A 13424-nucleotide genomic window follows, 5' to 3' on the forward strand; every position below is an offset into this window, starting at 1 on the left:
GGGGTATCAAATCCAGAACAACAAAATGAAGCCAACATTGACACAGGTGTCATTCCTACAGTGTTATGATATATATGGATGGGAGTTATTGTGTCTGTTTGTTATTGTGGTATGCATTTTTTGTGGTTTTTATATTGTAAAGTGCCCTGTGATCTTTGGGTGAAGGGTGGTATAGAAATTTAATAAATAATAATGATACATAGGAATGGCATAGGAAAACATAGGATACTGACATAGGTGAGTGTCTGCATACAGCCTTTCCACAAGTATGCCAAGTGTGAGAATGATGGGAGAGGTATAGACAATGGCCTGAGCGTCCCTATTGCAGCATCCCATTAGGTCAGACCACCTGTGGTCAGGGGAGTTGGACAGATCCTGTCCCCATCAAAACTGTGCCCTATTTATTTGTTCCCATAGAGGTGAACAACAGCTGTTTACTACATAGAAATATCGTAAGCCGGTCCATTGAGTTCAGTATTGTCTTCACTAACTGGGAGCTGCTCTCCAGGATTTCAGGCAGAAGTTATTCCCAGCCCTACTTGGAGGCCGAACCTGGGACTTTCTGCACACAAACCAGGTGCTCCTCCCTTCTTTTGTCCAGACCCTTTCTATGGAAATGAATGCTTTATGCCTGGTTTACACTGTGGAACACTGGAGGAGACATAATAATTTTCTGAATATTTCAGAATTATTATTTTCCCCTCCCCCCCCCGAATACATTGTTTCCTTTTCCTTTTACTATGATGGTTTCTCCTGCTTCTATTGTGCTTTGCGTATTCCTCATGAATTGGTAAAACCAATGAGAGACTAGGTTCTTTCCAGTCCTACAGCTGGTAGTTCCGTTTGTAACCAAAATGGAAAAGAATTAATTCAACTTGTAAATATTGTCCGAATAAACCGTGCTTTAAATGTAACAAAGATGGTCATTTAATGGCAAATCAAGTTATACATAATATATACTATGTTTCTAACGTAGGAAAGTGACTTTTGATCTGTAAAATGTTGAAAAACTATCATTTCCTCCCAAAATTCTGTTTCTCTTGAAAAGAGAACATGGGGGAAATCCGTTAACTGCAAATTTTACATCTTTAAAGGTAAAGGGACCCCTGACCATTAGATCCAGTCGTATCCAACTCTGGGGTTGCGGCACTCATCTCGTGTTACTGGCCGAGGGAGCCGGCGTACAGCTTCCAGGTCATGTGGCCAGCATGACAAAGTCGCTTCTGGTGAACCAGAGCAGCGCACGGAAATGCCGTTTACCTTCCCGCTGGAGCAGTACCTATTTATCTACTTGCACTTCGATGTGCTTTCAAACTGCTAGGTGGGCAGGAGCTGGGACCGAGCAACGGGAGCTCACCCTATCCCGGGGATTCAAACCGCCAACCTTCTGATCAGCAAGCCCTAGGCTCTGCGGTTTAACCCACAACGCCACCCGCATCCCTTTACATCTTTAAAGGTAAAGGTAAAGGGTCCCCTGACCATCAGGTCCAGTCGTGTCCGACTCTGGGGTTGCAGCGCTCATCTCGCTCTATAGGCTGAGGGAGCCGGCGTTTGTCTGCAGACAGCTTCCGGGTCATGTGGCCAGCATGTCAAAGCCGCTTCTGGTGAACCAGAGCAGCACACGGAAATGCCATTTACCTTCCCGCTGGAGCGGTCCCTATTTATCTACTTGCAGTTTTGACATGCTTTCGAGCTGCTAGGTGGGCAGGAGCTGGGACCGAGCAATGGGAGCTCACCCCATGGCAGGGATTCAAACCGCCAACCTTCTGATCAGCAAGCCCTAGACTCTAGGTAAAGGTAAAGGGACCCATGACCATCAGGTACAGTTGTGTCCGACTCTGGGGTTGCGGCGCTCATCTCGCTCTATAGGCCGAGGGAGCCGGCGTTTGTCCGCAGACAGCTTCCGGGTCATGTGGCCAGCATGACAAAGCTGCTTCTGGCGAACCACAGCAGCGCACGGAAACGCCGTTTACCTTCCCGCCGGAGCGGTACCTATTTATCTACTTGCACTTTGTGCTTTCGAACTGCTAGGTTGGCAGGAGCAAGGACCAAGCAACAGGAGGGAGCTCACCCTGTGGCAGGGATTCAAACCACCGACCTTCTGATCAGCAAGCCCTAGTCTCTAGGCTGTACCAAAAACGTCTTAGCCAAGACTTGAAATCAAAGGCTGGCTGTCAGTGGGTTGAAAAAGGTATTTGCTAGGGAAAGCTTGTCCATCTCTATTTTTTTAGCAAGTTGACAGCCTCAGTTCTCCGGCTGCAAAGTAGTTAATAGCCTACTTCGTAGAGTAAATTAATAAGAAGGCTTGTAAAGCATTTTGGACACTTAAAATGCATAAGACTAGAGATAACCAAAGCTATGCGAGCTATGCAATTTCATGATTGTACCTTAATCTGATCTTTCTAGGACTTTGATTTCAAGTCTTGGCTAAGCTAAATGGTAATGCTATCTGGGACAACGACAAAAAAAAAAAAATCAGCTTCCTCAGTCAATGTACCATGAAAGACAATTAGTGGTGAAAGTCAGGCTACTCACGTGGTATTCGTCCCCGAACAACTGGAATTGCTGGTATCCACTTCGTGAGATTCAAATGTGCGATGTGTTAGATTCATGACAGTGCCATCGACTGTAACGTTTAAATCTGTGGCGTAAAAAAGGATGCACGTGGCATTGGGGCCTGTTCCATTGGTTACATTTATTGGGGCATACAGATTAGCTTCTTGGCTTTCGACAGACATTAGGTGCCTTCTGCTCTTCCATGCGACATCAGGTCCCACTGGTACCTAAAAGAGAATTCTGCCGATTATTTGAACAGAAAACAAAACCTTGAGGTGAAACACAGATACTGAGTCAAAGCTGGCTGTTCACATGCTGAACGTATTGCTCTGCTTTCCTTTGGACCACGTCATTCAGCCTGGACACTGAGATCCAGCGCCGAGGGCCTTCTGGCGGTTCCCTCACTGCGAGAGGCAAAGCTACAGGGAACCAGGCAGAGGGCCTTCTCGGTAGTGGTGCCCACCCTGTGGAACGCCCTCCCATCAGGGGTCAGAGAGATAAACAACTACCTGACATTCAGAAAATACCTGAAGGCAGCCCTGTTTAGGGAAGTTTTTAAACTGTGGTATTTTAAATGTATTTTAATATTTGATGGAAGCCGCCCAGAGTGGCTGGGGAGACCCAGCCAGATGGGCAGGGTACAAATAAATTATTATTATTATTATTATTATTATTATTATTATTATTATTATTAGCAGCGAGGTTGAGAGGGGGGTCTTGTCATCTGGGCAGCCCAGAACCTCCATACACCCTGCCCAGGCTTGTGCCCCGGGGAGGTCACTTTGGTGCCGTTTGACTTCACCCCGGAGGAGCACTCCATTGTCTCTCGAGACACACGGATGCCATCAACAACAGTTGCAACTATTATTGCCAGAATGTGGCATTTAAAGGAAGACAACGTTCCCTTTTAGAAAGCAATCTATCGCAAAGAAAGGCATTAAGTGTTTTACTTTTTAATTAAAAAAAATTAATCTCTCTTCTTCCTCCCAAAGTGTAGCCATTTTATTTCACACAGGGAAAAGGTTATGAAGATTAAATTATACTGTGTTTAATCAATTGTCTGTATGTTAAGGGACACTGGGGCTAGCAATGTTGTCTGGGGAGAACTGTAATGCTAATAACAGAAATAAGATTTTGTAGGAGGAACTGATGACTGAGCTATGGGGAATACTTTGATTCTGGAGAAAGAATGAAGTAAAGAACAGATTTTTCAGGAATCCAAAAGCTTTGCTTTCACTGCTGTGCCGCAACTCCTCTAGCGAAGTTTAGCCAGAAGCATCCCACCCTTCAATAAAACAATTAAGCATACAATTACATGAAACGTCTTCTTATTGAACTATACTGTATGGAAAAGTGAAGTGAGTAGCCACCTAACCAGATTAAAATAAGATCCCTGGCAAATATGGGAATGCATATGATAATATATTTAAATTGCTGCAATAGCTAGCAGTTAGTAATCCTGGCTGAGCGGGACGAGTCTGGTTAAATAGGTACCCAGATAAGAGAATGAGAGCAAGTTTCAACACAACTTTTCCTTGAACACGGGTATAACCTAAGGGAACACGTCGTTCGGAAAAGCAAAAGCTGTGTGGATTATGCAGGAAATATCAATAAGCCATTTCTGCTAAGGGCACTTTCCTGCCAAATCCAACTGTTTTGCATCCCTCCACAAACTTTTCCACCTTAGATTTTCTCATTGGCTGCAGCAGAGAGGAGGATAGAGGAATTTGTCTTATGAAAGCTACTCACATCCTTAGGAGTGATGTTCGCAATACTTAGCACAACGTCCTATAGTATGTGTGTGAGAGTGGTTGATTGGAAGTCAAGGAGAGAGTTTGGTGGTTATGTGGACACTCCAACTGGATATGCAATACCGAGGAGAAGAGGAGGAGGAGTTTGGACTTGATATCCCACCTTTCATTCCCCTTAAGGAGTCTCAAAGCGGCTAACAATCTCCTTTCCCTTCCTCCCCCACAACAAACACACTGTGAGGTGAGTGAGGCTGAGACACTTCAGAGAAGTGTGACTAGCCCAGTCTTCCTCAACCTTGGCCCTCCAGATGTTTTTGGCCTACAACTCCCATGATCCCTAGCTAGCAGGAGCACTGGTCAGGGATGATGGGAATTGTAGTCTCAAAACATCTGGAGGGCCGAGGTTGAGGAAGCCTGGACTAGCCCAATGTCACCCAGCAGCTGGATGTGGAGGAGCGGGGAAGCGAATCTGGTTCACCAGATTACGAGTCCGTTGCTCTTAACCACTACATCATGCTGGCTCCCGAGAAGGCTCAAGGAATTTTGCACCTGGCACCTTTCTATGGGAAAAGTCTTGCTGCACCATTCAGACTCCAAGTCTTGTCTTTATTTATGCCCTTCCTTTCTAAGGCACATTTCCCACGGAATAAGATCCTTTGAACTTGGTGACATTGACTCCTGACTAAATCTATATAGGATTGCTCTGTGAATCTTTCTCTCACACCCTCCCCCCATGTTTTTTGAGAGGGCCGGCCCCCCTCCACATTCCGTGGGCATTCAGCTCCACTCCTTGGCTCCTTGTGACATCACATGACATCACGAGCATGATGTCAGGACGTCGTGTCGGGCCCCCTCAAGCAGCTGGAGAAGATGGCAGCTCTGCACAGGCCATTGCCGAATCGCTGCTAGTGCATGTGATGATTAGGTACCCAAACGAGAGGTTCCAGGCGCAGTTCTGCATGTTCTTCACTATGTCAAACTAGGAAAATCATTGTTTCGCAAGGTAACACATAAGCGGTACTTCTTTGCCATCTTCATTACTGCTGTGCTGGCAATCAGTAATTTAGATTTCACAAAAACAAGACAGACAATGGAAGACTGAGACTTATTTTCAAAGCACAGTATGACAACAATCAGGGCTTAATCTTCTTTTTGATTTGTGCTATTTGATTACGAAGGGATAAATGCAGCCTCTTGGGCAAACTTTTGATTAACTAGCGGTGCTGGCTGGAATCCCACACACAAGCTGCTCACTGAAGTTAGCAGAATTTAAGCCGCACAACATCTCATGCCTGCAGTTTTCCTCTTCGGAAGAGGAGAACACCAAGGCTGGTATAATCTTTATACCAGCTGTGGGGAATGTCCACCCTGCAAGCCTAATTAGCCCTGTCAGACTTAATGATTACTCCCGAGAGGCCATTGTGGCCATGCCACAAACACCTGCCCTACACCTAACATAATAATAATAATAATAATAATAATAATAATAATAATAATAATAATGGTTTATTATTTATACCCCGCTCATCTGGCTGGGTTCCCCCAGCCACCTTGGGTGGCTTTCAACAAAATATTAAAATACAATAGTCCGTCAAATATTAAAAGCTTCCCTAAACAGGGCTGCTTTCAGACATCTTCTAAAAGTCTGGTAGTTGTACATGTATATGTTCATATATGATCAACTATCAGCCGACCATCAGGACTTCTGCGCACAGTGCTATGCAAAAACAAATAATCAGGTGTCATGGTGACCTCAGGTGATAGACAGGTGGGTAGGTCAAACACGTCTCAAGGGAGTGGAGGAGCTAAGGCTCTAGTCAGATTCGGTTCTAGAACGACCCGGTTGTTGCACAAAACTACTACCACCATTTGAAAGCCACAATAAAGATGTTGCTGCTGCTCAAACATAAGTTATTGTGAGCAAATTTAGGAGCAAACATTTCTGGGGGAAGGGAATAAAAACTTTGAGAGGCATTTTAGTCATGATGGTCACAGGGAGGGAAAGGCTTAACCCATACACCATGGTCCTGATGGGGCCTTCCTGTGGCTGCAAAATACAGAAATGAAATGCAGTCATTTTGGGCAGGTTTGTTTTTCCCCCACTGCTGCCTGAGCTCCATATGCACCACTTGTCCTCAAAGAGTTTTGGGAGCAGGTAGAAAGAAAGAAAGAAAGAAAGGAAGGAAGGAAGGAAGGAAGGAAGGAAGGAAGGAAGGAAGGAAGAAAAGAAAAGAAAAGCTAGGATTTACCTGCAGATCTGGGAGGGGTGCTCTCTCTGTCTATAAACCCACCCCTGCTTTCTTCATAGGCATGTGAACCCAATGCATCTCAATACAGTGGAACCTCGGGTTAAGAACTTAATTCGTTCTGGAGGTCCGTTCTTAACCCGAAACTGTTATTACCCTGAGGTACCACTTTAGCTAATGGGGCCTTCCGCTGCTGCCACACCGCCACGCGCGATTTCTGTTCTCATCCTGAAGTAAAGTTCTTAACCCGAGGTACTATTTCTGGGTTAGCGGAGTCTGTAACCTGAAGCGTCTGTAACCCGAGGTACCACTGTACTGAAGCTCCATTTGACGACTAGTGAGAATGATTAGCATTATTTTGCAAAAGAAAAAGAATTTTATTTCATGCAACACTCTGAAATGCTATGAAGTAGGCATGGGTTAATTTGTCGACTTAAGTTTCTCTCGGCTTCTTTTTTCCAATCCTAAATTCACTTCCATATCTGTTTGCAATTTTTAAATTATTATTATTCCTCAGGAAAAATCACCAGCATTATAGTGCATTCTCCCCCCCCCATATACACATTTTTACAAAACAATTTCCCTAATTATATGCCCTTTTCATTAATATATACATGTTTACCCTAGTGGGATTTTGTACACATTACTAGGCTGGAAAAAGGAACTGCAAAGTTCATGGAAGTGAGAATTTTGAAGGATTTTGCTTTGTGTATCATCTCAGAAAGTGTGGATTTTGTAGGCTCACCTTTAAATGCAAACTGAATTGGATTTGTCTTCTACCCGTACTATGAAGCCTTCATTTTAAATGCTACATCCCTTTAGATAATTTTGTCCTTTAAGACATGTGGAGGAAGATTCTTTTATTTCATCACATGTTAAATCAATGGCTATGCATTCTTGCTGCCATCTTTTTCTTTGCTGTTGAGATCAGATGAAATCGTGATGATACAGGAACTGATGATATACTAATTTCTGTTTTCTATTCTGAGGGTTAATGAAGACACAGTATTCACAGAGTGGGCAATAAATGCAAAATGAACAAGAGAGACCATTTTATGGCGTAGTTTACCGTATATATTTCTTTCTTTTTAATGGTTCCTTAAGTTTTTATAAAGGGGGCAACAGTTATAACACCTTAAGTGGGATATTAAAATTGAGAGAGGGAATAGTTAAGGATGGCCAAATTATATGTAGCCTATCTTTCAAAGCACTGGAGATTGTCAGAATAAATGGAATGACAACTGGGGATTTATACGTTACAAAACCTTTCAAAACAGTTCACAAAAGGACATATCTTTTCAGGCCTATTGGCAGCTCTGCACAAGAGGGAAAAATATGGGCAACAAAAGCATGGGGGGGGAGTCTCTGACTTAGTTCCATGGAAACTGATGTTAATACCTACTCATCTCTCCGCATATAATTATTGGATGTTACTTGGAGCTAGCTGAAAGCAAAAACTAGGGGATGGCAGTTAATGTCTTTGAAATATATGCAGAAAATCGAGAACTGGCATGCACTACTAGACATGTGCCCCCATGACATTGTCTGGGGGTTATAGGTGGATAGGTGAATTAATAGGTAACCAGAAAAATGAAATATAGCGCTAAATTCTGCTAAAATAATGCCTCTGCAAAGCATTGTATTTGAAAGGGCTTTTAAAAAAAATCTCTGTAAAAAAAATAAACATTGCCAATACAAGAACAGCTTGGGAAATGAGAAAGGCTGGAAGTGGAAATGAGGAGGGATATCGGTTGAGAATTTTTATATCTGTGATTTTTGAACACAAGGACATGTCAACACATTAGAGTTGGGGAAGAAATTTGATTCTGTTCGAATTTAAAGGTAAACTTACCAAGTCTGCATTTTCTGAAACAATTTGCAATTCGAAACACACATATAGCCTTCAAAATTATATGTATCCGAATGCGAAACACTTATCTGAATTTTGCAATGCTGTTCTCCAGCCAATTAATATGTGGGAAAACACGTATACTAAAGTAAAGTGTGTGCATAAATGCATGTATTAGTTAAAAATAGCATACAAAAAGGCAATGTGTACTTAGAGGAAATTGCTTTGCAAAAATGTGCATATTCTGGAAAATTGCATGCAAAAACTTGTACGGTAGGAGAAATTCACACGAAAATGCTGGTGAATGCTCATGAGATCTTTCTTTCTTCCAAAACAAAAATCGCAAGCTGATATAGAAACGTGGAGAACTGAAGGTTAGAAAAAAGGAGAAACTGGGAGATATTAACCTATTCACCAATCCCTGCTTTTATTGCATAAGCCAGTCGTGTGCAACTGGCTCCTTCCCATTAGGGACAGGAAGAAACAAAGTGGCTTAGCATTGTGTCTCAGGAATCTTAGTTTGCTATTCTCCCAACAAACCATGATCTGGAGCCAAGACTTGTTTTGGGCTTGTAACTGTTGTTGGTTAAAGTGAAACAAATCACAACCTTGGTTTTGGATATAAGACTAATCCAAGGATCAGGTTTGTTTCCTCCTTGCACCAGTGGAAAGAAGTAAAATATCCCAGATAAGTTAACTGTGGCTTACTGGTGGGGGAACTGGGGACTGAACAGCTAAAACACAGAGAGAGCTATGTCTTCCAGGTAGTTATTTGCAATTTCCTTTTGCTTAGCCAAACAGAACGCAAAGTTTGTCTTCTTAGTCCTACAAGCTACCTTTTTGTACCATTAAAATCAACACGCCGAACCTGAACAGCATCCGAAATATGAAAGAAAATAATAATTAAAGATCGATATCTCCCTTCAAAATATATATATGCATGTATGGTCTTAAAGCTAACAATAAGCAGCCTTAAAAACTCCAGATTCTGCGGAAGATATCATTTTAGAAAAAGATTGTTGCAAGGAAGGACATGATTGGTGTGGCAATGTGTAAGAATCAGCATTTAGGCAAGAGTGCACATCCATAAAAGCAGAGAACTTGAGCCACAAGGAAATGAAATCGCAGCAGTCTGTATGGATCAACGAGCCAGATGGATGCTGGCGAGCATTAGATTAGAGCCTATTCACAAGAAGAAAGTAGAGAAAATTGAGGCAGTGGTCGCATTTACAAGTGCACAGCAGGCACTGTATTTTCAAAACAGGATTCAGCTTAACTTGTTGAAACTGGAATGGGCTCTTTGACTTTCCGCAAAGATGAAATGAAACTTTCAGGAAATGTGCTCCTTCTGAAAAATGCACTCTTTCACATTCATGGGTGACTTTGAGCACAGCCGGCAACAAATCATTAGCGGCCTCTCCGGTTAACGCCATGGCTTGTAAATGCTTTATTTCGCAAGTGTGTAGATCTGCAAAAAATAACTGCTGCAGTAATAAATGAGTGCGACTTTTCTCGGGGGGGGGGGATCTGGGAAGTACATCCTTTCGCCATGCCTACGCACAGCGCCTCTCATCACTTCCTTGAAAACAGAATTTTGTGTGGTATTGAGGGAAAGTTCGTGCTTTATTCCCTGGGGTTTTTTTTAGGGGGGGAGTATGGTTTGTGTTAACAACTTTGGTGACCTGAGTCTAAGCTTGTTTACGCAGAAGAAAGTTCTGCTGCCTCCAACGGGGCCTATTCATGAGCCAGTGTGCTCAAGATCTTAATCTTGGAGTGCAGAAAGCATGATGACTTTTCCAAGCAATTTTGCATTGTGAGAATGTCATCTTTGTCTACAGGTGATCGAATCGTTATTTAATATGTGAAAACCTCACAATACTGATGCCCTTTCAGCGCCTGGCTGCAGTGCTTAAAGTTTTGTTCCACCATGCGTCGTGAGGCAATGCCATCATTTTCTTTCCAATACTGGAACCTGGAGACATTCCAGTCTGGGTTTTTCTTGTTCTGCATGCTTACTATCAGCTGAACCTGGCCAAACAACCACATACTATTCTTTCAGGAATACCTTGCAACCTGGTTCAGACAACCATGTACATTCAGATGGAGTGGAATCACAGTGGCAGCCCAAGCCCCCAATGGATTGAGGTTGAATTTGACAAGACAGAAATACTGTTTGGGGGGGCAGGTATGGGAGACTCCTTGGTCCTTATGGGGTAACTGTGCCCCTGAAGGAACAGGTGCGCAACCTGGGAGTCATTTTACACCCAGAGCTGTCCATGGAGGCACAGGTCAATTCTGTGTCCACAGAAGCTGCCTAGCAGTTCCACGGAAGCTGTCTACCAGCTTGCCCGCAGACTGTTTCGTCAGAGTGGTGCATGCTCTGGTTATCTCCCACTTGCACTGCTGCAATGTGCTCTGTGTGGGGCTACCTTTGAAGGTGGCCCGGAAACAACAACTAATCCAGAATATGGTAGCTAGACTGGTAACTAGGAGTGGCTGCCAGGACCATATAGCACTGGTCCTAAAGGATCTTCACTGGCTCCTAGGACATTTCCGAGCACAATTCAAATAGTTGCTGCTGACCTTTTAAGCCCTCAGCCTAGTATACCTGAAGGAGCGTCTCCACCCCCATCGTTCAGCCTACACACTGAGGTCCAACTCCAAGGGTATTCTGGCAGTTCCCTCACTGTGAGAAGTGAAGTTACAGGGAACCAGGCAGAGGGCCTTCTCGGTAGTGGCACCAGCCATGTGGAACGCCCTCCCATCAGATGTCAAGGAGATAAAGAACTACACTACTTTTAGAAGACATCAGAAGGCAGCCCTGTATCGGGAAGTTTTTAATGTTGGCCGTTTTATTATGTTTTTATATGTGCTAGAAGCCGTCCACAGTGGCTAAAGAAACCCAGGCAGATGGGCGGGGTATAAATAATAAAATTAGTATTAAGTTCAGCAGATTCTGTGATCAAACTCTACACCTGTACAGGTGAAACTTGAAAAATTAGAATATCGTGGAAAGCTTCGTTTCTTTCAGTAATTCAACATAAAAGGTGAAACAAATATATGAGGTAGGCTCATGACATGCAAAGCGAGATATGTCAAGCCTTTATTTGCTATAATTGTGATGATTATGGCGTACAGCTGATGAGAACCCCAAATTAACAATTTCAACTTTGGGGTTTTCATTAGCTGTACCCAAAATCATCACAATTATAACTAATAAAGGCTTGACATATCTCGCTTTGCGTGTCATGAGTTTATCATATGAGTTTATCCAGTAGCTAATGAAAACAATTGCTTACATAAATGGACTTTTCCACGATATTCTAATTTTTTGAGTTTCACCTGTATGTGTGTCAGGTATAGATCAGGTGTGGGGAACCTTAGACCATCAAGATGCTGCTGAATTACAACTCCCATCTGTGACAGGGTGTCATAAAATAGCACTCACAACAAGGACTATAGTGTGCTGAGTTTCAAACATACCCATCCAAAGCAGCTAAGGCCACAGTCACATCATTCATTGAAAGTACTATGATAGCACTATAATCAGTCTTTAATCAGTCCCACAAAGAACCCTGGGTCTGTAGTCTGTTAAGGGTGCTGAGAGTTGTTGCGACACCCTTCTCCCCCCACCCGCCAAGCTACAATTCCTAGAGTGGCTCAGCAACCAATCCCTGTTCCCAGGGAACTCTGGGAAATGCGGCTCCATGAGGAGAATAGGGGTCTCCTAACAACCCTCAGAACCCTTAACAAGCTACAGCTCTCATGATTCTTTGGGCAAAGCCATGGCTGATTGAAGTGGCGTCATTGTGCTTTCAAAGAATGATGTGAATACAGCCTAAATCACACCCATTGGTGTGGACGGAGCATAGCAGGAAGTACATCAGGGATTGGGAACCTCAGATCCAGGGGCCAAATGTGGTCCTCTGTGTCTGGACTTCTGGACTCTGGTCCCCAGGCCATACTCCTGTCTCTGCTACACTACTCACAAGCCCTGTTTTGCTTTACCTGGTTTGAATATATCCTTGAACTCTGACAAAGCTTCTTGCAGACCCTCCAAGTGTCCCTATTTTCCAGGATTTACAGAAGCCGTTCCGGTTTCTGATTTGATCCCTGAATGTTCTGATTTTGCTAGGGTGTCCCTATTATCATGGGAGAAATGTTGGAGCGTATGGAGTAATGCGACCCCCGAGCCAAGGAGATGAGATAATTATTCAACCTTCAGAAGACATCCGAAGGCGGCCCTGGACAGAGAGGCTGTTTGAGTGTGTGTAAAACTAACCTACTGCTCCAATTTACATTCAATTTCCTGTCCACTTTTCCTGTCCCGGAAGAGAATGTGGACCTCGAGCTGAAAAAAAAGATTCCCCACTCTTGAAGGAAGTGTTGAAAGTCAATTGCAATCCTGTGTGTAGCTTACAACTAAGAGCCCCTCATATGGAAGCAGACCTTGTCTCTAACCTTCACCTTGCTATAGTGACAAATCCCCCAATTTAGTATCCGCTCTGGATTTCTTTCAGGTGTCATGCTAGGAAATGAGAACAAATGTCATTGCTGGCCTATCCATTTGTGTACACTTTGTCTCTAACCTTCATCAGAGTACGGTGGCATAATGGGTATAAAATCCCCCTTTCTCACTGTAAGAAAACCAAGGTACTATCAAAAGCAAAAGAGATGCTATTTCAGTTCCGGCAGGAAAACAAACAACAAAATTCCAGTGCAGAAACTAGTGCTCTTCCTTTACCAAATATAGGACCACCGCACAGAATGAATAACAAGACACTACTAACAAGCATATTTCACAGTCTCTGCGCCGTTCCGTCTACTATCTAGTCAAACTGATGTTTGCTTTCCCCAGAGTAACGCACAGCTAGCTTCAGCCAGCTTGAAGCAGTTCTGCTGTACTGTAATTATTTTAAACTCTGCTTTGTTTTGCATGTAGGATTCTGGCTGACCCAGCTGGGAAATAATTAAGTATACTGTCTACAGCTACAAGTTAAAATTTAGTTTCTTAATGTAAAG

The 13424-nt window shown here is 43.3% G+C and overlaps 1 protein-coding gene across 1 annotated transcript in view; it reads right to left on the reverse strand.

The window, feature by feature from the left end:
* The window catches only part of LOC117054561 (V-type proton ATPase subunit S1-like), a 40011-nt gene that overhangs the window by 7512 nt on the left and 19075 nt on the right, over positions 1 to 13424 (reverse strand). Inside the window, exon 7 of the mRNA XM_033163518.1 lies at positions 2536 to 2783. Coding sequence (XP_033019409.1) covers positions 2536 to 2783 — 248 coding nt within the window. The remainder of the gene's footprint in view (positions 1 to 2535; positions 2784 to 13424) is intronic.

This window comes from Lacerta agilis, chromosome 10, assembly GCF_009819535.1.
Source record: "Lacerta agilis isolate rLacAgi1 chromosome 10, rLacAgi1.pri, whole genome shotgun sequence".
Classification (NCBI taxonomy): domain Eukaryota; kingdom Metazoa; phylum Chordata; class Lepidosauria; order Squamata; family Lacertidae; genus Lacerta; species Lacerta agilis.